Raw genomic sequence first — 23219 nt, forward strand, 5'->3', positions numbered from 1 at the left:
GTGATAGACGGCCACGCAAATACCACAGCATTTATTTTATTAATTTTTTCTACAAGTTCCTGAATTTGGACATTACTCAGCATTCGGGTGTTAGTAACACAGTATTTTGTCTTCATTTAACTTCATTTGAGATAACAGATATTTTATGCCTTTGCCCTTATGGTTATGCAATATTTTGCTTGGGGGTGGGGTAACTTGGAAAAACACCAAATACGAATGACTTAAGCCAAAACAGTAAGAAATTACAGAAAGAACATGTAAAATCGTGAGGTCTCAAGGGAGGGATGCTAATCTAATGGCCCTTTTGTATACGTGCCTGTCCTGGTATTAATGAATTGATCCCTCCAGAAAAATTAAAAGTCCATTAAAGTTTGACTTTTACATCGTGTAACTTTGAAATTTAAAATCCCTTTGAAAAGACTGTAGCCTTCCCCACAAAGTCGCTTTAGGGGAAGGTCCGAAATGCCAAAAATAATTTTTCAGCTTGTGATATCAAAATTTTGCTTGGGATATCGTTTTAGGGGAAGGCCTGAAATGACAAAAATAATTTTTCAGCTTGTAATATCAAAATTTTTAAGGGGAGGGCATCCCTAATGGAGGGAGTTCAGGAGTTAAATACCTCTCCATTTTCATCTGCAGGATTTCTGACAAAACGGTTGAATATTTCAACCCAAAAGTGTTCTAAGCTTTTGACACCTTTTACCTTCACCAGAATACCTACTACCCTCAACATCTGTTGAGGGTTGAGGGTGTTGAGGTAAGACTAGGAACACACTGTGACTGTTAGCAATAATGTATATACGCTCTATATATAATATAATAGCCATTATATATATAATCTATATAATATATCTATATCTATATAATATCTATATATATAATATATATATATATCTATATCTATATAATAGCCATTGGTCTTGTAAGGAATGCATAAGTAAAAATTGGGGGGTTATGGGGATTGATCCACTTCACGGTTAAGATGAGATCCGCCTTTGAGAAGGAACATAATATCAATAGACTAAACAAGTTTTGTCTTTCAAATGAAAGTAAAGAGCAACATCAAAACTTAAAGCTTAATTACTCTGCACATGAGGGGACTGTCCAGCAACCGCTATAGACCCAATCTTTACGCTGAATTTTTAGCTCTCCCTCCAATGCCTCAAAAATATAGGCTCTGCAACGGCAACTTTTTTTCACAGTGCCCCAAGAATAGAAGGGCTTATTGATGTGTATTTGCTGTAAAATAATACAGTTTCAATTGCCAAATAACTATGTTTGTTACACGTACAGCATTTTCAGTAAATTACTGTTAAAACTATTGCATAAAGGGTAGGGGATATGGGGGACAATCCCCCTCATACAAAATAGCTTCTGTTCGTTTTAAGTTTAATGTCGTTTTTTAATTTCATTCGAAAATAACCAATTTTTCTATTGAATGCAAGTAAAGGAGGGGATAGACACTCAGAACGGGAAAATTACCCTGTACAGGAGGAGGGCTGCTACTCTGCATCAATCATACACTTTTAACTTTAAACTATTTTGCGGTCACTACAGAATATCACAGGCGGTCTTAGGGCGGTACAGAAGGGGGCAATTGCCCTGGGCGCAAATTTTCAAATAAATAGTCCAACAGTTATAATCATTTTGTAATTAAAAAAAATTATTTTTGTTAAGATAAAGTAGAGGGTATAGTTGGCAAAATTTTATTAATAATTTTTTTTCTAATATGGCCTGAAAATTTTTGGCAAAAAGGGGAAGGATGCTAAACAAGATTTTGCCCCGGGTGTAAGAGGTGCCAGATCCACCACTGAGGAATACCACATTTTTGTCGTTTTTGTTAAGAATATGAAAATACGGCTACTTTTTTGAAATTTTATAAAATACATATATTTTGTATATATGCATGTAATAAATACATGCATACATGTATATATATATATATATATATATATATATATATATATATATATATATATATATATATATATATATATATATATATATATATATATATATATATATATATATATATATATATATATATATATATATATATATATATATATATATATATATATATATATATATATATATATATATATATATATATATATATATATATATATATATATATATATATATATATATATATATATATATATATATATATATATATATATATAGTTTTTTAAATATATATTGGCATCTGCTGTATTCTAGTGTTTTCAGTAAAGCGGAATTTGAACGTTAAGGGACATGGGTTGAACCTTCGATAGAAGCAACACCCAGTGGATACTATCTAAATTTTCAAAAAATGAGGTACCCTATTTTCATGCTGTAACTAATGAGAATCTGGAAATTAGTTTTCTGTCAAACCGCATTTCGTAAATTGGTGCCACTGGGTATTCCATTTCGTCAAAGTAAATTTTAGCTTAAGATATTGACTTTTAACCCATATTAACAGTGGATAATTAGAACCGCCTTGAAGTAAAGTTCACAATAAAGATCCGGTTTCAAGATTCCTTTCAGTTTCAATAGAGATGGCCTAAATTTCGGCAACTCGCTTGGTGTCTTTTTTGTGGCAACGCCTTTTTTCTCAGAAAATGGAGCTGAATGTAGCATATAGTTTGCTAGAGATGCGCTTAAAATTAAAATACTTTCGCATATACGAAAGCTGGGCTCTCAAAAAGTGTGTCTAAAGCCTCTGTTCAAGTGAATCTGATTTGACTTATGCAATATTAAACGCGCACATATTGAGGAGGGGATATAGAGTTGACAACCGAAGAATTGTCTAAGGACGCTTCTTCTGCTTAAAAAAAAAATCCCCGAAAAGTAAAGATATATATATATATATATATATATATATATATATATATATATATATATATATATATATATATATATATATATATATATATATATATATATATAAATATATAGGATAAATATATAAGAATAAATATATCAATAATTAATAAAAATAATATTAATTAATAAATAATATAATTTATAAATATATTAATAATAAATATAAATAAAATTAATAAATATATAACAAATAAATAATACTAATAAAAATATATAAGAATAAATAAAGAATAAATATATAAGGAATATATAAATATATAAGAAAGATAAGAAATATCGGTAAAATGCAGCATTGAAAATATGTTTAACTAAAACGATCTTCACTTCCCCCATCAACAATTAGAAAATTATATCATAAACCCTTTAAGATTTTTTTTCGTCTCAAAAATAACTTTTGGTTTTTAGGGTATATTTACTACTTCTTACCCTGGTTAGTTATTTCGTCTGTTTCTCGTAACAAAACCACGTTAGTGTGCACCACTTATCTATTTTACTGAAAGGAATATGTTCTTTTTCCTCTTTTTTTGTCTTCCCATCTATCTAAACATTTTGAAGTCTTTCTAAACTGTGAAATATATTCATTGTGGCAAAGTGGGCGGTATGACTGGTAGTATAAGACTTTTCCAAAATAAATAAAAAGATCAAATCTTCACCAGAATTTCTCAATCATTTTAAAAATCATCCTTTTTGGGACTTATGAAAATTTTCCAACAGCGATGTAACTATTTCTCCTCGGAACGATAATGACTGCTCCCAGTCAACATCAAACATAGCTGTGTACAGTGCCATATCCAGAATTTTTTTTCGTTTTTTACACCAGAATTGTTTTCTTTTAGGGGTGGTCTACACAAAAAACTAAAAAACGCTTTAAAAATTGTTTGTACCCATCTTTGTTACATTTTTACGAGTCAGACAAACATTTGGGGGGGCCCCCAGGATATGGCTTGGCTGTGAACGCTCCTCAGCCATTTCAATCTTGTACAGGCTTCAATCTTTAAAGCTCTAAACCCTATAAATTTCTTATGACCTTTTCCCACCCCATTCGGGAACAACCTACTTTCATTTGGACCCAGATGAATAGCAAAAAGTATGATATTTTGCGTCTTTATCTATTAACCTTACATAACCATCTTAAGCTTTTTTTTTATTATAGCCCAAGAAAGTTGAATCGAATCGAATTTTTGGCAAAACTTTTTATTTTGCATGCTTTCAGTCAAATGAGCACAAATCTATCTTTCGACAATTCCACTGGAAGGCATCGCATATCCTTTTATTTCTTTCTAAGCACCGATAGTTTCAGAGCCGTATTTGACCACTTTCATTACTTTGGCCTCCAATCTTCTAATTTTAAATTGAAGACTTAGTCTATTCTCGCTAAGTTACTTATAATAAAAAAAATTACTAAAAAAAGTATCTAACTTTTTATTCTAAATCTAATTCTAAATCTTCGAAAACTTTTTCGAAAAATCGAAAAAGTAATTCTAAATCTTACATCTTCACTGTACACGCCACTTTTATTAATAATCCTACCACGTTACGCGAAGCTATCTACTTCGATTTTTTTCTTCATCTTTCATCAACCCTTCATTCTCTTTGTTCATTTTATTCAATCGATTTTATTGATTCTCTTTTATTATTTGGGTTCATATACTGGTGTGCTAATACCAACTTACTAACTTCCCGTGGAATTATTGGTGTGACTAAAAATTTAGCCGGTTGGGGTGAGGAAGCACTGGGCCTTTAAAACCTAAGTCTCCAAAGTCTGGGTCTTTGTCTAAGTCCAAAGTCTAAGTCCAAAGTCTGGGTCTTTGTCTAAGTCCAAAGTCCAAAGTCCAAGGATGTTAAGATAGTCGAGTAGGTCACCTTAGTTGATACAATTAACAGCTCAATTTGTAATCTAGGAGGAGAGATATCAGCAAGGGAAGCAAAATCGACTTTTAATTCCTAACGACTTGGTCGCCTTTTTCAAACCTATTCTTGTACATTGAACACGTAAAACCTCAAAAAAATCCATTACTTTTGCTATCATTTGTGTCAAGAATACTCAAATCATCAGCAAAATCTTAATCTAGGAAAGTTTTATCCTCCCATTTGATTCCACGTTCTCCTGTAGCCGTTGTCATATTTATTAGAACAAGATATATCAAGATAATCCATATAATTGGAAAAAGACATATGCTTAACTCCCAATTCCATATAAAACCAAGTAGAAACCTCACTTCATGCCTTAACCAAAGTAACATTATTAACATAGTTAGTACTAATCACTTTAATGTGCTTATCTAGTATATGACACAGATCTAGGACCTTCGTTCAATATTTTCTATCAGGTTTTATCAAAATTATTTTCTAATAATTTTGATAACCACGGCCCATAGTAATCAAAAGGCTAAGGATGGGTTTGAAAAAGCACTGTCTAGTGAGAAAAATATGCCATTGCAAGCTGAATTATGTGAACTATTATTCCGATTTATCTTAACAGTAAGAGTTTATTACGAAAACAAATATATGCGAATTCGAAAAAGAGCCTCAAACCCTTAGAAATGCCGCCTAATTGACCTAAAATTGCACCAATGGAGTCAACACGGACGACAACCCTGTCCTGAATAAGTCCAATCCCCCATTTCGAATAACAAGGGAAATTACTTTTTTTTACATAGTAAACGCTGATGTGTCTCTTTTTTTCTTCGGCCCCAGTGGGGTATTGGAGCATCATAGAGAGCTGTTCAAGGGCTCAATTGAAGGCTAATTTTCATATTCACCTGCTTCTTATATATTCACCTTGATAACACCATCATAAAGTGCCTTACAGCAGTGAATATATCACTTTTTGTTTTCATTTCTGGAGTGGAAAGGGCAATAAACAACAAGGAAAAGAACCAAAAACGAAATAGACATAAATACTTGAGTGAAAGCCGTGTTCATAAATCGCCTGCTGACTAGCCGGACTAGCTGGCTTCTGCAGCATCCTAGAGAAAATTTTAGTGGCTCAGTTCAACGCTCTTGATCATTTCTACGTGTTCTTTGTAAATCTATCTTGATAATGCCATTGTAAAGGGCCGTATGTATGGCATCAGAAATGACGTTTTTTGGAGCCCTTTGTGGAGTTGAGATGCTGGAAAGCATGTAAAGGGCATCAATATACTTTCCACGCTTGAAAACCCTTCACTGGTGGTCTCCAACTCCCCCTATTCTCCCTCCCATCCCCCCTGTTTGAAAAATAAAAACACTGACTTTTATTTTTATTTATTTTAACAGTAAACGTTAATTACAAAAATTACTTTTTGGAAACATCGAAATAGAGCTAAAAACCCTGATTTGTCTATTTTTCTTACTGTTTTATTTTTTCCAGCAATAGCAGGACACAAAAATCATAAAAAACGGTCCAGAAGCTCTATAAAGGTATTGCTTACTCCAACTCCCCATGTTGCATACTCTCCCTCCCATCCCCCCTGTTTGAAAAATAAAAAGAAGTTTAGAAAAAAACTGCCTAATGAACCAAATTCATTCCAGTTTCATTCAGGAATACTGACTTTTATTTTTATTTATTTTAACAGTAAAATTTAATTACAAAAACTACTTTTTGGAAATATCGAAATAGAGCTAAAAACGGTGATTTGTCTATTTTTTTACTGTTTTATTTTTCCAGCAATAGCAGGACGTCAAAAATCATAAAAAGCGGTCCAGAAGCTCTTTAAAGCTATTGCTTATATCTACAAACTTTGTGTAAATTTTCTTGACAACACCATCGTAGTTTGGCAAATGACACCAAAATTGAGACTTTCTGTGTCTTGTATCATTAAAATCTCCATGGCCAAAAATTTTAACCTGATGTTCAAAATCTTACATCAAACAACTTAAAAAAAACACACATCAAAACTGTGATTATATGCATTTTTCTTCCGGAAAACGGAAATTTTTGCATTTTTCTTTCCGGAAAAACGGAATTTTTCTTCCGTTTTTACGAGTCAGACTGAAATTTCAGAGGCGATTCAAACCCCGTGATCCCCTCTCCTCCCCCCATGGATATGGTCTTACGTAGGAGCGTCAAAGTGTGACCAGGAAGGGTTCTTGGAATTTTGGTTTCACCCCCCCCCCAACCCCGTCAAGGCATGTATGAATAGATCATAGTTTTCTTGTGTGACACTTCTCCTGAATATAGAGAAATTTCTTGTTTTAAGCTTGTATTTTTCATAATAATGGGATTTTAGTTCTCTTTAATCGTAAAAGTCAAAGGAGCAAAAATCGAGTATACCTTCTCACGAAAGGTTCAAAATTAATGTGCAGCATTACTACTACTGTAACTGCTAACAACACACTGCAGCACCAAGCCACCCAAGGACAACACAGATACGTACGCTCCTTCACCAGCAAAAGTTTGTTTTCTTAAAATTCATTTTACAGCATCTTTTGGTCTAAGAAGTATCATCATGCTATATAATTTACTTCCTAGTGAAATGAAGCTAATGTCCCCTTAATTATTGCACTAGCTCTTAATATTTTTTTATAAAGCGGTTTAATGAAAGTTTTACTAAAATTAAAGTTGTACAAATTTAGTTAAAGCCTTGTTTACTACCCTAATAAGAAATTACAGGGTCTGAAACCACTTGATATCATATTAAGACTAGAAACAACCGCAATATGCTATAAAATATGCCCTGACGTGTATGAAATCTTTTTCCAGATTCTATTTTTTTTCTTTTTGTAATTTCCAAAAATGAGCACCAGTCACAAAAAACCGTTGCGTGTTTTACCCAGCAGAATTTTATTATATACAAATTTCAGGTTTTGTATCAAAATGAGCTCAAACATCTTATTTTTGGCAACGCTGACTGTCTTGATTGGTAGAATTCTGTCGTCTCCTGTCACACCAGTATTCCACTCAGGTATGTACTAATTCAGACTGTGTTGTTTTACTTACTGCCGGAAGAAATTTGGCTTATCTTTCTGATTTTCTTCTTTTTTTTTAACCTTAACCTCTTGGCCTTTGTTGAAGGAGTAACCGTTAGACTGTTCATTATCAATTACTTTTCGGTTATGTAGTAATTACAAAGCCGTTCAGCATTCATGGGAATGAACGGTAAGAAAATAGCGGCCCTTGTCAAGAATATTTATACCCCACAAAACATAAATTTGACAACATTATATACATCAAAGAATCAAATTCTATTATTGATTCTAAGAATGTACAATTTATAAAATTTAAGGTTAAATAGCAAAAATTATCAGCATAAATTTTTTAATTCATCCAAATGCAGTAAACACTCCCCCCCCTAAGAAAATGATCCCTCACGTCCGTCATGTTTACTGTGCTCTGATAGACCCAAAACGGAAGTTTCACCAAAGTGCCTTCGAAAGTTCAAAACTACATATTTTCTCATTTCATCCCGTAGTAGGATGTCAGGCGAGGGTTTATCCGAAGAGAATTGTTTAATTATAGTGCCTGTCTTAGGTAATTAAACAAAAACAAGTTTTTTCTACTGAAAGTAAGGGGTGGCATTAAAACTTAAAACGAACAGAAATTATTCCATATATGAAGGGGCTCACCCCCTCTTCAATATCTCGCTCATTACGCTAAAGTATTTTTAGTAATTTCAAAAGAGCTATTTATTCTAATTAACCGGCTTTTGGGATTCAGGGGGCATTCTGAAACAATTGTAACAAAGTTCAAACTTTAGCATAAAGAGCGAGGTATTAGCGAGAGGGTGAACCCCCTCATATTACGTGTATGGGGAAGTTTCTTCCCCTCGTCAATACCTCGCTCTTTATTTTTTTTCTTAATAAAATTTTATTCTTTATTTTGTTTTTTCTTAACTAAAATTCATACTTGCTTAATAATTTTTCTTTCAGTTTTCCTTTAAAATCACTAAAATGTTCTGACTTCTTCATATCATTATCCGAATTATTCCATAATTTTACTCGTTTTATAATAAAAGAAAATGCGGTCCTGACAGACACTATAGATGAAGTATAATAATCATTCTTACCCCTAGTATTTTGGTTATGTTTATTCCATCGGCTATAAAACCAACCGTTAAAACACTCTGGCAGCTGGTTCACATTGAACCAATACATACTGATGATAAACACTGATGTATAAAAATGATGAAGACCCGCCACCGGCAATATCCTAAGATCCCTGTAATCTTCTCGAACCGATTCTCTTTCTGATTTTCCTGATAATACTCTAATAGACATGTGTTGAATAATTCGCATATGATTAACAATCGAAAAAAATTTACCCAAGTATACGGAAGAACAATACAAAATATACGGATGCATTAGCAATAAATAGAGAAGCCCAAATATACTAGTTTGAAACATGTATTCAAGCTTACGAATTATCCCCAAATTACGCGCTAAAATCTAGGATAAGCTTTCAATATGAGATCGGAAACTGAGATTTTTATCTATAACAATGCCAAGATACTTTACTACGTTTTGACGGGCAATCATACTATCTTCATATGTTATATGCTGTATCCAGGGATAATAATTCGATATCGTGATATGAGAAATATGAGAAAAGTGCTCTTAATGGGGTTCATCTTTAGCTGATTCACTCTCAGTCATCTTGAAAATTCCTTTAGCGATTCTTTTACACTCTCTAGAGTAACCTCTCTTACTTTGCGATCACCACTAAAGAAGCATCATCGGCAAATATAGGTACTGTAGCCGGACTTTCCTTTTTGACGATCTCACTCATTCTTGTTTCCAGTTTACTTACGGACTGTGGAAGATCATTCACAAAATCAAAAATAATAAGGGTTCAAGTACCGAACCCTGTGGAACTCCACATTCAATACAATTTTCATCACAACTCATATTACCAATTTCAATACATCGTTTTCCACAAGACAAAAAAGAACGTAAAAACGAAAGAGCTGGACCCCTAATCCCATAAGTTTCACACTTCATTAAAATAATATCTTGACTGGCCGTATCAAGAGCCTTTACAATGTCTAAAAATACAGTAGCCATGTTATATATATTTATCTAACACCATATTAATAATGTTAGTTAAATATATAGTTGCTTGCTCAGTTGTGCGATCTAGACGAAATCCCAATTGTGTAGGAGGAAATATCCTCTGGTCTTCCAGGTACTGATAAATTCGGACCGAAAAGCATTTTTCTAGTATAATGGTTAAATATGGGTATAATCGGTATAATGGGTATCGTTATATGGGTATAATGGGTACATAACATAGTGGGTAAAATTGAAATTGGTCTATAATTTTCAACATCATCAGTATTACAACTCGGAAACACTCCCTCTTTTAGACACTGATTAATTAATGAAACAAAAGTTGGAGCAATCACTTCCCAAAATTTTTTTATTGCTCTAATTGAAGCAATATCATGGCCAGAAGCCGAGCCTTTTATACCTTAAACATTTTTTCGAACATTAGATTCCTGAACTTGGAGTAGATTTATTGACATTTCCATCTCCTTAGGAAGGTAATTCTGAAAAGCCTGGTCAGCTGATTTGCTTATAATCGACTCGTTCAATCTCCTTCGAACTCTTTCTAAGTTTCCTTTGGATTTTTCAGACTAGTTCCATCTTTGCGGAATATTTCCTGAGGGAGTCCTCCAGGTGATCGTCCTAAAGCACTTCTCGTCACGTTCCATGTTTTCAACGGACTTCCAGATGCTTTTTCAAATTTTATAATAATCTTGTCTAGCCCTTCGCAGGAGTCAGTTTAGGGCATTATGATAACTCTTATAAATTCTATCATTTATATCGTAAGGATGACGTACCTTTTTCTCCTGCAAATTATTCTTCTTGTTTATTGATCTCAATAAACTTGGAGTAATCCTCTCTTGAGGATTCACTTTTTTTTGAAAAAAAAGGACTAACTTTTTTTTGAGGATTTTTTCGCCTCTTTGAAGTTTTTCTTCTATTTTTCTCAATATTCTTGGAGCATTTTTCCAGGGATTGCTGAATTATTTGGTGAAAGACCCCAAACTTAGAGTTAATATCCACAAAGACTGAAAACTTTGTATTCCAATCTTTATTAGCTAGCTCATTTTTACATTTCGGAAGCGCATAGACAGTTGTGTAAATTTAAAAATTTAAAAATAAAAGTTCAAATGTTGCTGCAATTATGTTTAGTGCCCTGTGATATGCAGTATGCCAGTTTAGCCTCTTAGTTTCCCTGTCATTACCGCCTTTTCCTTTAAATACACTATTTCAAAATTCTTAAAGGTGTAATTTTGAATTTAAAAACCTCATGATTCAAAGAATAAATTACATTATGTTGAGATCAATTCATTATGTTTCTACTGGGCCATAATTGTTTTTACTATCAACTTTATTCAAACTTATTTTTTCTACTGAGTTTCCCCCGAAAATTTATGATTTCGACATTGTACGGCTGGTACGATTGTACAGTTAACATTTTCCTCTCAATGATTTTCAGCAATGGTCATAATTATTCTTGAGGCTAAATTATCTTCTAGAAAAAGATGGCTCTGCTGTTTCAAGTCCTAAGTTTATGGTGAATATAAAGATTTGCTATTTGTTACTGAATTTGCAGCTACGAAGATAACTTCTTATATTAAATAAAATCATGTTATCAATTTGCCCGTTGAATCGAATATAATATATCTGGCATTATTTCATTTGTTTTTTTATTTAACAATCCAACGCTAAATAAAGAGTTTTTGAACTTTTATTGAACTTTTTTGAACATTATTGAACTTTTTTCTTCCTCTTTTGATCAAATGACTCTTAAGCCTTTGTAATGTACAAAATGTGTCAACATATTCATAATGAAGAATCAAGTATATTTTTTTTTATAAACAGAGCTCGTTATTTTCAACATTTACATTGACGACAATCAATTCATTTTTGCTATTTTAAAGTGACGCTTATTTTCTTCCCTATTTATCCATTTCAATTTAATTTCATCTAAAATTATACAAATTTTAAAATCTTAAAAACCACTTTTTAAAACAGCAGTTGATGAATTATTTTAGCGATTTGTTTCTAATAATGATAGATGGTAAGAAGCTTACCTAAGCTGTGGATGTCAGGTGATTGATTTTTCTTCTAACGATAATTTCGACAGGACCTGTGCCTGTCATCATCAGGTTAATTCAAATTTCTTGCCAGAAAGTAAAATCACTAAATAAATAAAACTGAAAACACTGAAAAACACTAATGATGAGCCGAACCTGGAATTATTGTTGTGCCATGGCCCGAATTTTGGTAGAGGCGTTGATGGCCTGTCGAAATTATCGTTAGAAGAAAAATCAATCACCTGACATCCACAGCTTAGGTAAGCCATCAGCTTAGGTATTACCATCTATCATTACTATTTATCCATTTCAATTTAATTTCATCTAAAATTATACAAATTTAAATCTAAACCACTTTTTAAAACAGCAGTTGATGAATTATTATTTGTTTCTATAGTTTTCAGTGCAGCGCGAATGATATTTTAGCCTGTGAAGCGGTCTTAAGGAGTGGTAGGCGATGTTTTATTTGTAGTAATTCTTTTTCTTACAATTTGGACTTTATTAACAATCCAGTTTCTATTCCTTTTAGTTCTTCTTCTTTGTTTATCCATAGTAATGTCTATCTGTTTGAAGCTTGGTTTATTATAGGACTATTTTTGCTAGTCTGAAAAAATCTCGCTCTTTACTTCCCAATAAAAACATTTTTTTTTCTATTTAATTATCAAATAAAACTTTTTTTGTTTATTTTATTTAATTATATGATCTTCTTGAATAACGTAACTTTCTCCAAAAATTTGAGAAAACTGAGAATTAATAAGAATTAAAATTTAAAAGAGATTGGACAAATTGTTGTTTTTTTTTTTACCCTTTTTGCCCTTTCCTTTTGTCATTTTTACCTGGACCTTTCTTTATATTTCCGCTCGTATGAAGTTTTAGTCTTGCTCTTTATTTTTCTTCAAGACTTTTTTTAATTAACTTGTTGTGCTCGTTTTAAGTTTTAGTCTTGCTTTCTACTTTTCTCTAAGACAGTTTTTTGTTTAGTTTACTAGAGTCAAGAATAACTCACCTTTCTCCAACAACTTAAGAACGCTAAGAATTCACGAAAGTCTAAATGTACAAAAAAGTTGAATAAGACACCTATTTGTTTTTTTGCCCTTTTAATACTTTTAAATTATGCAATCGTCAACTTGCACGTAAAAAATAAGAAAATGGCCAGAAATAGCCCATAGCCCTTTACGTATCTGTAAAGACCATCCGGGCTATTTCTTATACTTCCGTATTCGTCAATTCAAACTTAAAAAGAAGTATTTGCGTGCCTTATTAAACAATACGGAGAAGAATTGCATATGACGGTCAAGTACTTCCGTATTTTATAAGATGAAAAACAGATTTGTTTTTCTTATTCAAGATTATCTGGTCACTGACACTTCCTTCAGCAAGCCTTCTCTGTGTGCACTCAAGCGTAAAATTGTTACTAATCATGCGGTTATGAACATTTTGTGAAATTCATAACGCAGTAAATACGGTTTCTTTACAGTTCTACCATTTTTTTTTTAATCCTTATGCTAGGCTTGGCAAGAATTCAAGAAAACGATTCTGTTTGGGGTTAAGTAAACGTGTGCAAATACGTCCAGACAAATGAGAAGCCAAAGAAAGACTGTCCTTAAGGATTTAAAGAAAATAACAACGAAGAGCACACTGTTTTTCCATATCAAACAAACACAAAGTAGAAAGAATAGGGACAATCTTTTCAAGACATTGGAAATCAATTCAGTGGATATTTCGGCCGTATGTCCAAGGGCCTTTCTTCAGCACAATACGAGATCGATATATATATATATATATATATATATATATATATATATATATATATATATATATATATATATATATATATATATATATATACTAGCTGTTGGGGTGTCGCTTCGCGCCACCCCAACACCTAGTTGGTGGGGGCGCTTCGCGCCCCCCCCAAGCCCCCCCGCGCGCGTAAGTCGTTACGCGCCATATTAGTTACGCGCCATTGTAGTTGTGTCCCTATGTCCCACCTGTGAATATAGATAGATATATATATATATATATATATATATATATATATATATATATATATATATATATATATATATATATATATATATATATATATATATATATATATATATATATATATATATATATATATATATATATATATATATATATATATATATATGTTTTTAACTACGTAAAACTTGCGAATATACAACATTCTTTGCTGTCCCATTGTCTGTGCATATAAATAGATTTTCAGGTTTACCGACTCTTGAACATGCAACATATAATGGTCCATGGGAAAACAATCCGTATTCAGATCTATACCTCATGATTCTAATGATTGCCCTTGAGCTTTGTTGATGGTGATTGCTAATCGACCATTCCCTGAGTCGCCATCGTCATTTATATATCCCCCTGTGCACCCCGGCGTCCCCTTTGTAGTTATGTCCCTGTGTCCCGGTCGTCATTTATATTCCCTGTGTCCCGGTCGTCATTTGTGTCCCGGTGTTCCAGTCTGTGATTTCTCTTTGAGTGTCCCAGGCGTCATTTATATTCCTTGTGTCCCGGTGTCCCGGTCGTCATTTATATCCCCCTGTGCCCCCCGGCGTCCCCATTGTAGTTGTGTCCCTGTGTCCCGGTCGTCATTTATATTCCCTGTGTCCCGGTCGTCATTTGTATCCCGGTGTCCCGGTCTGTATATACATTCGTTTTTTAGTTTTGTTTTTCTCCTTTATTTTTTTCCTTTTTTCTTTTTTTTCTTTTTTAGTTTATTTAGATTTTTAGATTTTTTAGTTTTTTTATTAGTTTTTAGTTTTTTTGTAGTTTTTACCATTTTTTTAGTTTTTTTAGTTTTTTTTTTTTACTTATGTCCTGGTCGTCATTATATATATTTATTCATATTTTTTTAGTTTTCTTTTTCTCTTTTATTTTTCAGTTTTTTCCTTTTTTTAGTTTTTTTCTTTTTTAGTTTTTAGTTTTTTTTAGTTTTTTACCTTTTTTTAGTTTTTTTTTAGTTTTTTTAGTTTTTTAGCTTTTTTATTTTTTTATTAGTTTTTATTTTTTTTTGTAGTTTTTGCCTTTTTTTATTTTTTTCAGTTTTTTTTTAGTTATTAGATTTTTACCTTTTTTTAGTTTTTTTTAGTTTTTCAGCTTTTTTAGTTTTTTTTTCTTTTTAGTTTTTTTTGTAGTTTTTACCTTTTTTAGTTTTTTTCTTCTTTTGTATTAGTGTGAAATAATTCAGACGTCATATGCGGACAAACATGACGTCACCTGATCCACAGATCCACACACAGACAACTTATTTTTATATATATAGATATATATTTAACTACGTAAAACTTGCGAATATACAACATTCTTCGCTGTCCTATTGTCTGTCCATATAAATAGATTGTCAGGTTTACCAACTCTTGAACATGCAACATAATAATTGTCCATGGGAAAACAATTCGTATTCATATCTATACCGCATTTTTCTAACGATTGCCCTTGAGCTTTGTTGATGGTGATTGCTAATCGAACATTCCCTGTGTCCCCGTCGTCATCTATATATCCCCCTGTGCCCCCGGCGTCCCCGTTGGAGTTGTATCCCTGTGTCCAGGTCGTCATTTATATTCCCTGTGTCCCGGTCGTCATTTGTGTCCCGGTATCCCAGTCTGTAATTTCTCTTAGAGTGTCCTGGTCGTCATTTATATAGATATATAGATACAGTTTCATTTCAGTTTTTTTTCTTTTATAGTTTTTTCTTTTCTTATTTTTTTCTTTTTTAGTTTTTCTTTTTTAAGTTTCTTCTTTTTATTGATAATAAACCTCAAAATTTTGGGTATCTGTTTTAAGGTTTTCGAATTACCTTAATCTTTTGTCAAAATATATTGAAACATTTGTGGAATTCCCAGTTTTTTTAGTTTTTTCTTTTTTTTTAGCTGTTTAGGTTTTTTTAGTTTTTTTTTCTTTTTAGTTTTTTACCTTTTTATTTTTTTTACATTTTTCCTTTTTAAGTTTTTTTCTTTTTTTAATTTTTTATTTAGTTTTTTTTTAGTTTTTTCTTTTTAGTTTTGTTTTTAGTTTTTTACCATTTTTGTTTTTTCGAATTACTTTAACCTATTGTCAAAATATTTCGAAATATTTATGCAATTTCCAGTTTTTACATTCTAGTTTGTTTTCTTTAATATATATAGAAGATATAATCTGGCGTAATGGACAGACAACTTATTTTTATATATATTGTCAAAATATATTGAAATATTTGTGCAATTCCCAGTTTGTTTAGTTTTTTCTTTTTTTTTAGTTTTTTAGCTTTTTTGGTTTTTTTTAGTTTTTTATCTTTTTTATTTTTTTATGTTTTTTCTTTTTGGGTTTTTTCTTTTTTTTATTTTTTCAATTTTTAATTTTCTTTTTAGTTTTTTTTTAGTTTTTTACCATTTTTCTTTTTTCGAATTACTTTAATCTAGTTTTTACCTTTTTTAGTTTTTTTTAGTTTTTTAGATGAAAATTTTTTTTAGTTTTTTCCTTTTTTTCTTTTTAGTTTTTTATTGGTTTTTACCTTTATTTTAGCTTATTTTTCAGTTTTTTCCTTTTTTTTAGTTTTTTTTTATTTTTTATTTTTTTTAGTTTTTTACCTTTTTTTAGTTTTTTTAGTTTTTTTAGTTTTTTAGCTTTTTTACTTTTTTTATTAGTTTTTAGTTTTTTTTGTAGTTTTTGCCTTTTTTTAGTTTTTTCAGTTTTTTTTTTAGTTTTTTATTGGTTTTTACCTTTATTTTAGCTTATTTTTCAGTTTTTTCCTTTTTTTTAGTTTTTTTTTAGTTTTTAGTTTTTTTAGTTTTTTACCTTTTTTTAGTTTTTTTAGTTTTTTTAGTTTTTTAGCTTTTTTATTTTTTTTATTAGTTTTTAGTTTTTTTTGTAGTTTTTTCCTTTTTTTTAGTTTTTTTAGTTTTTTCCTTTTTTTTAGTTTTTTTTTATTTTTTATTTTTTTTAGTTTTTTACCTTTTTTAGTTTTTTTAGTTTTTTTAGTTTTTTAGCTTTTTTACTTTTTTTATTAGTTTTTAGTTTTTTTTTGTAGTTTTTGCCTTTTTTTAGTTTTTTCAGTTTTTTTTTTAGTTTTTTATTGGTTTTTACCTTTATTTTAGCTTATTTTTCAGTTTTTTCCTTTTTTTTAGTTTTTTTTAGTTTTTAGTTTTTTTAGTTTTTTACCTTTTTTTTAGTTTTTTTAGTTTTTTTAGTTTTTTAGCTTTTTTATTTTTTTTATTAGTTTTTAGTTTTTTTTGTAGTTTTTGCCTTTTTTTAGTTTTTTTAGTTTTTTAGCTTTTTTATTAGTTTTTAGTTTTTTTTGTAGTTTTTGCCTTTTTTTAGTTTTTTTAGTTTTTTAGCTTTTTTATTTTTTTTATTAGTTTTTAGTTTTTTTTGTAGTTTTTGCCTTTTTTTAGTTTTTTCAGTTTTGACGTCACCTGATCCAGTTTTTTCAGGTGACGTCACCTGATCCATCCACAGATCCACAGACAACTTATTTTTATATATATAGATATATATATATATATATATATATATATATATATGCATATATAAACTTACATTAATATGTGAGAATTAACACTAATAATGTTTTTTAACAAACTTTTTTTAAAAGCCCTAGAATCCTTACTTCAACAAAGTTCAACCAGGACAGATTTTGATTTTGAGTCTTCGTTGAACTTTGTTGAAGTAAGGGTGCTAGGGCTGTTTTAAAAAAGTTTTTTTTATAAAACATTATTAGTTTTAATTCTCGCGTTTTAATGTAAGTTCATTTATATATATATACATATACATATATATATATATATATATATATATATATATATATATATATATATATATATATATATATATATATATATATATATATATATATATATATATATATATATATATATATATATATATATATATATATATATATCTGGCACGTACGGAGGGGGGGCTTCGGGCCTGGACCCCCCCCCCGAAATTTTGTGAAATGTTTAATTTCCCCATGGTTTCTTGGGATTTCTGGCAAAAGTAGGACATTTATTAAGAATCTAGATACATGTATGAAGCCTTTTTTGGGGGATTTTACAGCATGCAATTATCTGGTCAAGTCACTGCCCAATTACTAACCCATTTTCTGTCAACTTTTTACCCTGTTTGAAGTAACTAGCAATTGTACTGCTATTTTTTTGTAAGGAGAGTTTGCTCTCCATAGCAAAATAGAATTATTCTTGATATTAGGGCTTAATCCCCCCTTTTCAGGATAAAGTACAGCTTTTAATGGATCAATTTTGGAAACTATAATTTTTCATTAAAATCTACGTTTTTGCAATAGAAGAACTCCACCCCCCCCCCATTTCACCCATATTGCACTGTTAACCATAAAATTTCCCTTTCATTGGTATATAATCGATTAATCACTGGTTCTAAATCGCTATGAACATAACCTGAGCCTAAAACGTACTTTTGAGGCTTCAGTCTTCTTCCCCCCATCCGCTACAATACTACAGATTAAAATTAGTCTGTATTTTCCGATATACGTGCTTTTTGCATTGCTAAATTAAAAAAGTGCTACTTTATATGTGCTGTTTCGAAGGTTTTGCCCCCCCCCCCCCGAAAAAAAAATTCCTGCGTACGTGCCTGATATATATATATATATATATATATATATATATATATATATATATATATATATATATATATATATATATATATATATATATATATATATATATATATTTCTTTCTCGTATTGTTCTGAAGACTGCCCTTGGACATAGGGCCGAAATATCCACTGAATTGATTTCCGCTGTCTTCAAAAGATCTTCCCTGTTGTTTCTGCTTTGTGTTTGTTTGTTATGGAAAGGCAATGTGGTCTTCGTCACTATTTTCTGACGGTAGATTTAATGGGAGGAGCTGTTTATACGCGCCGAAAGTGTAATAGCCAGAAACTATTGAGTCTGGTTATATTGTCTAAATTTATCTACAATAAAATTACCAATGGAAATTACAGTGTGACTGCAAACATACTTAATTTACAAATCTTTGATTATGCGCCGCGTTTCACAATAACTCTGTCGTTTTGTTTTCTGCACACTGTTTCATGTATTTCTTCCATTTTAGAAAATATTCAATTTTTGTTTATGCATGATGTCAGTTATCCTAAATTTTCTGGGGCTAACAGGTATAACTTATCCGACAACTAATCCAAACCATTACAAGCTGTAATCCTCCTAACTTTTGACTTTACTTACATCTCGTGAAACGCTTATGAAGAGTAATCGGGTTTTTCGTGTAAGTAATAGCACTACAACCTTCTCTGAGTTGTCGTGTTTATAATGTGGAAATCTACTCTTTTTAAAAGTAAGCAGCACTGTAGAGTGGAAATCGATAAATTGCATTTTTTAATAAATTGACCTCTGCTAGCTGCTTCTATGGCCTGGACAACCCAGACACCGACTTATTCGACTTCTTCGTGTTTTTGTGGTCTCCTTGATATTTGAGCTACAGAGGCCCCTCTTTATATCCTTAGATTTGATATTAATACTCTTTACATTTATTCATCTGAGCTGCAGAAACGTGGGAGCAATATGGGAGCGAAACTAGAATTAATTTTAGCTTGCCCCAGACATGTGCATTTTGATGGAACCTACTCAACTCTGCAATAAGAACTAGGTTATTGTAATATTCATAATAGTATAAATATCCGTAGTATTACGAATTCAGAATTAATGTTATCATTCAACGTGTTAGTATTGCATACGTAAGACTGATTCGTCACTGTGGAAAAGTTATTGATATACTGAAAATATTGACAGTTTTTTTTCAATATAATATTTCTTAAATGAGTAAATTAGCTAGGCCACCGCAAGTGAGAGGCCTTGTTTACGTTGCATATATTCTTACGAAAGTTCAAGTTTTTATTTCAACATTTACAAATAAATAAATAAAATACAACACTTTCGCGCTGGGGAAAACCTATGAGGGTTTGTATTCGCGCGAAAGTCCACATATATACTTACCTATAGTAACAAATCCAATCTTTCTTAATCATTAATACACAACTCTCCCTCCCCCTTTCATTCCTCCCAACCCCACCTTACCCTCTTGCCACCCTTACCTCCCTAGCCCACCCGTACTTCCCTAGCTCACCCTTACCTCCCTAGCCCCACCCTTACCTCCGTAGCCCCACCCTTACCTCCCTAACCCACCCTTCTTCACCTAATCACCCTACCACCCATAATAAAATTCAACATTCATCCCCCAAAAATAATCTTTTAATTTCTTTTTAAACTGAGGTACGTGTTCCGCCGCCCTAATGCTCACTGGTAGTTCATTCCATACACTTGGACCCAGGTGTTTCATTGAGAATGAAGACCGGGTACCATGACGTAAATCCACAACTATATCACTACTATGCCTTGTTCCATAATTATGCAGATCACTGTTTGGTAAAAACTCTTAAAGACATCCGGGGCTAGGCCATTCATACACTGAAACACAAAAACAGCAGCCAGGTAATCTCTTATCTGACCGACATTAAGGAGCTTCAGCGACGTAAATCAAGCATAGGTGTCATGCACATCCTGGACATATCTACCTACTGTTTTAACAGCTTTATTTTGTAGAATTTGCACTCTTCTATAGTTGGATGCTCCAGTTGAAGTTGCTGCTCCATAGAAGGCAGCCGTAGGAGATATATGGATAAACCAACGAATAATATATAGTTAAAAGTATCCTCTGTGGGAGAAAGTGCTGCAGACGCTGAAGTATGCCAACCCCAGGGGCGATTTATGATGAAATAGCGTCACTGTGACATCTCCATGACATGTGGTAATCCAGATAAAAACCAAGATAGCGAAGATGATCAACTTGCTGAATTGGTTGAGTTCACATCACTCAAGACTACTTTGAGATATCTTTCTGTGAGATAGCTTTTAAACCATTTCAGGCACTTTCCTCGGACACCTAACGACTTCAACCGACTTAGTAGCGTTTGAAAATCAACTCTATCGAATGCTTTACGAATATCAATAAATATAGACAATGGTGTTTCACCTCTATCTATACCACTATTCACTGATCCACGATATGTTGCAGAGCATTCGTCGTCGAGTGCCTTTTGAGGAATCCGAATTGGGTCTCACTCAGTAAACTATTAGCCTGTAGGAAGCCATATAGACGATTATGAACCACTTTCTAGTAGTTTAGAAAACAATGGAAGAATAGAAATTGGTCTCCAATTCTCAATTTCCTTTTTAGGGTCACCTTTATGAAGTGGCATCACTTTCGCAACTTTTAGCTGATCAGGAAAACTGCCCTTTTTAAGTGACAGATTAATGATGAAGAGCAGGCACGGTAGCATATAATGCATTATTGCTTTAAACGCTCGACGAGATAAACCGTCTACTCCAGCAGAATTTGATTTAAGAGATTTAACTATTTTAATTAGTTCATCACGTGTACATGGATCAAACGCTAATTCAAAACTCTCACCTCTATTATCACATATGATATATTCTTGAACCTGTTGACATCTATTTTTTACACTATTTTGCACTTCACAACCAATATTAGAGAAAAAACTACCAAACTTATTTACAATTCCACTCTTACCTTCATGTGCGAAGCCGTCAAGTTGTACTTCATCCCCCCCCCAGTATCAGCATTCCCACCAGTCACTTCTTTAATCAGTTTCCAGGTTTCTTTCATATTTCCTTTACTATTTGAAAACTTTAAATCATTATATTCAGCCATAGCTTTGCGACGTAATTTGTTCACTAAATTGCGTAGCTTTCTAAACAATTGAAACGAAACATCACTTTTATCATCTAGATATCCTTGATAAAGCTCAACCTTCGCTTCCTCTCTTCCGGTATTTCACTTGTTATCCATGGCTTACGGGGTTCCTGTTTCTTCACTTTCATTACCTTAATGGGACACACAGTATCATAAACAGGTAAAATAATAGTCATTAGACTATCAAGTGCTCTCATAGGGGATTCTTCTTCAGAAAATACAGGTGTCCAATCGATGACACTAACTTCCTCCACAAACTTTTGAAGATTCTCTTTTTTCATCAACCTTGTCTTTATTTTCTTTTTAATGGGTCTACCTAACTGACACTTCAAAACACGAACCAAAGGAAGATGTTCAGAACCAGGAAAAGTCACAACACCAGCCTAACAAAGCTTCAAATCAGCAGAACGAACGAAAATGTTATCTATTAAGGTTGAACTTTGTCCAGTTATTCTCGTAGGTACACTCACAAGCCGGTATAGATCATTCGATATCATAAAATTTAAAAAATCAACATTATGACAAGATAAATCCAACAGGTTAAAGTTAAAATCACCCATAACAATATGACTTCAGACGGTACTTTCGACATCAACTGACTCATTCCTCCCACGAAATCATCCAAGTGAGCACTGGGTGGCTTATACACCATACTAATTATATTCTTTTTCCCATCAAATTCAATTTCAATTGAAAAACTTCAGCCTTACCTTCCATCCATATACTAAGATCATCCTGATAATTCGACCCATTCTTTACAAGGAAACCAACACCACCACGACCCATCAATACTCGGTTCTTGATACGAAGATCATAACCTGGAAATGAATACAGAGAGATCGACTGGTTTGAGCTAAGAAATGTTTCACATTATCCTATGATATCAAAAGAAAAAGAAAATTGATCAATTAATTCTAAAATATCTAGATAACTCGTAGTTACGTGGACATTCCAAGAACATAGTCGCAGACTCTGTTCATTTATATCTTGATTATATGGTAGCCGAATATAATGACTCTCCCTCATAGGCTTTAGCTCAACACTCGTTATACCATCATCACCAGCAATACCTCTCGGTAAATAATCCTGAAGACTAAAACGATCTTGATCCGACGTTACCATTTTTCAATTAAGAAAGAACAAAAAGTAACACTTCAGTATAAACAGGAAAAAGAAGAGGAAGAAGAGTAAACAGGGAAGACAGATAAATAACCTCTAGGATTCGAATTGGCCAGAGGGGATAGCCCCTCTTTTTTACCGACCTCTTTTTTTACCGATTTTAATGTTCGCAGGATTCATGCCTAGTAATTGAAAGATTATAAAGTGAAAGAAACTTATCTTTCCGTGAGGGCCGAGCCTCACTAATCTATCCAAGTGAACAATCAGTCCAAACTGTGCGAGGTCGGCCCAACTGCTAATCCTTCTCTATATTAAAAAGTGTAATTAACGCACAGGCAAATTATATCCAATTTTCTCTGCACACCAAATTTGGCTATCGTATCTAATTTTCTCAATTCAAAACGCCAAAAATCTGATTGTGTGATAAATTTAA

The 23219-nt window shown here is 32.1% G+C and overlaps 1 protein-coding gene across 1 annotated transcript in view; it reads left to right on the forward strand.

Annotated features, from left to right (window-relative positions):
- LOC136035758 (uncharacterized) overlaps positions 1 to 23219 on the forward strand; it is a 159168-nt gene that overhangs the window by 93310 nt on the left and 42639 nt on the right. The window contains exon 12 of the mRNA XM_065717728.1: positions 7657 to 7757. Coding sequence (XP_065573800.1) covers positions 7657 to 7757 — 101 coding nt within the window. The remainder of the gene's footprint in view (positions 1 to 7656; positions 7758 to 23219) is intronic.

The sequence above is a fragment of the Artemia franciscana genome, chromosome 14 (genome assembly GCF_032884065.1).
Source record: "Artemia franciscana chromosome 14, ASM3288406v1, whole genome shotgun sequence".
NCBI classification, from domain to species: domain Eukaryota; kingdom Metazoa; phylum Arthropoda; class Branchiopoda; order Anostraca; family Artemiidae; genus Artemia; species Artemia franciscana.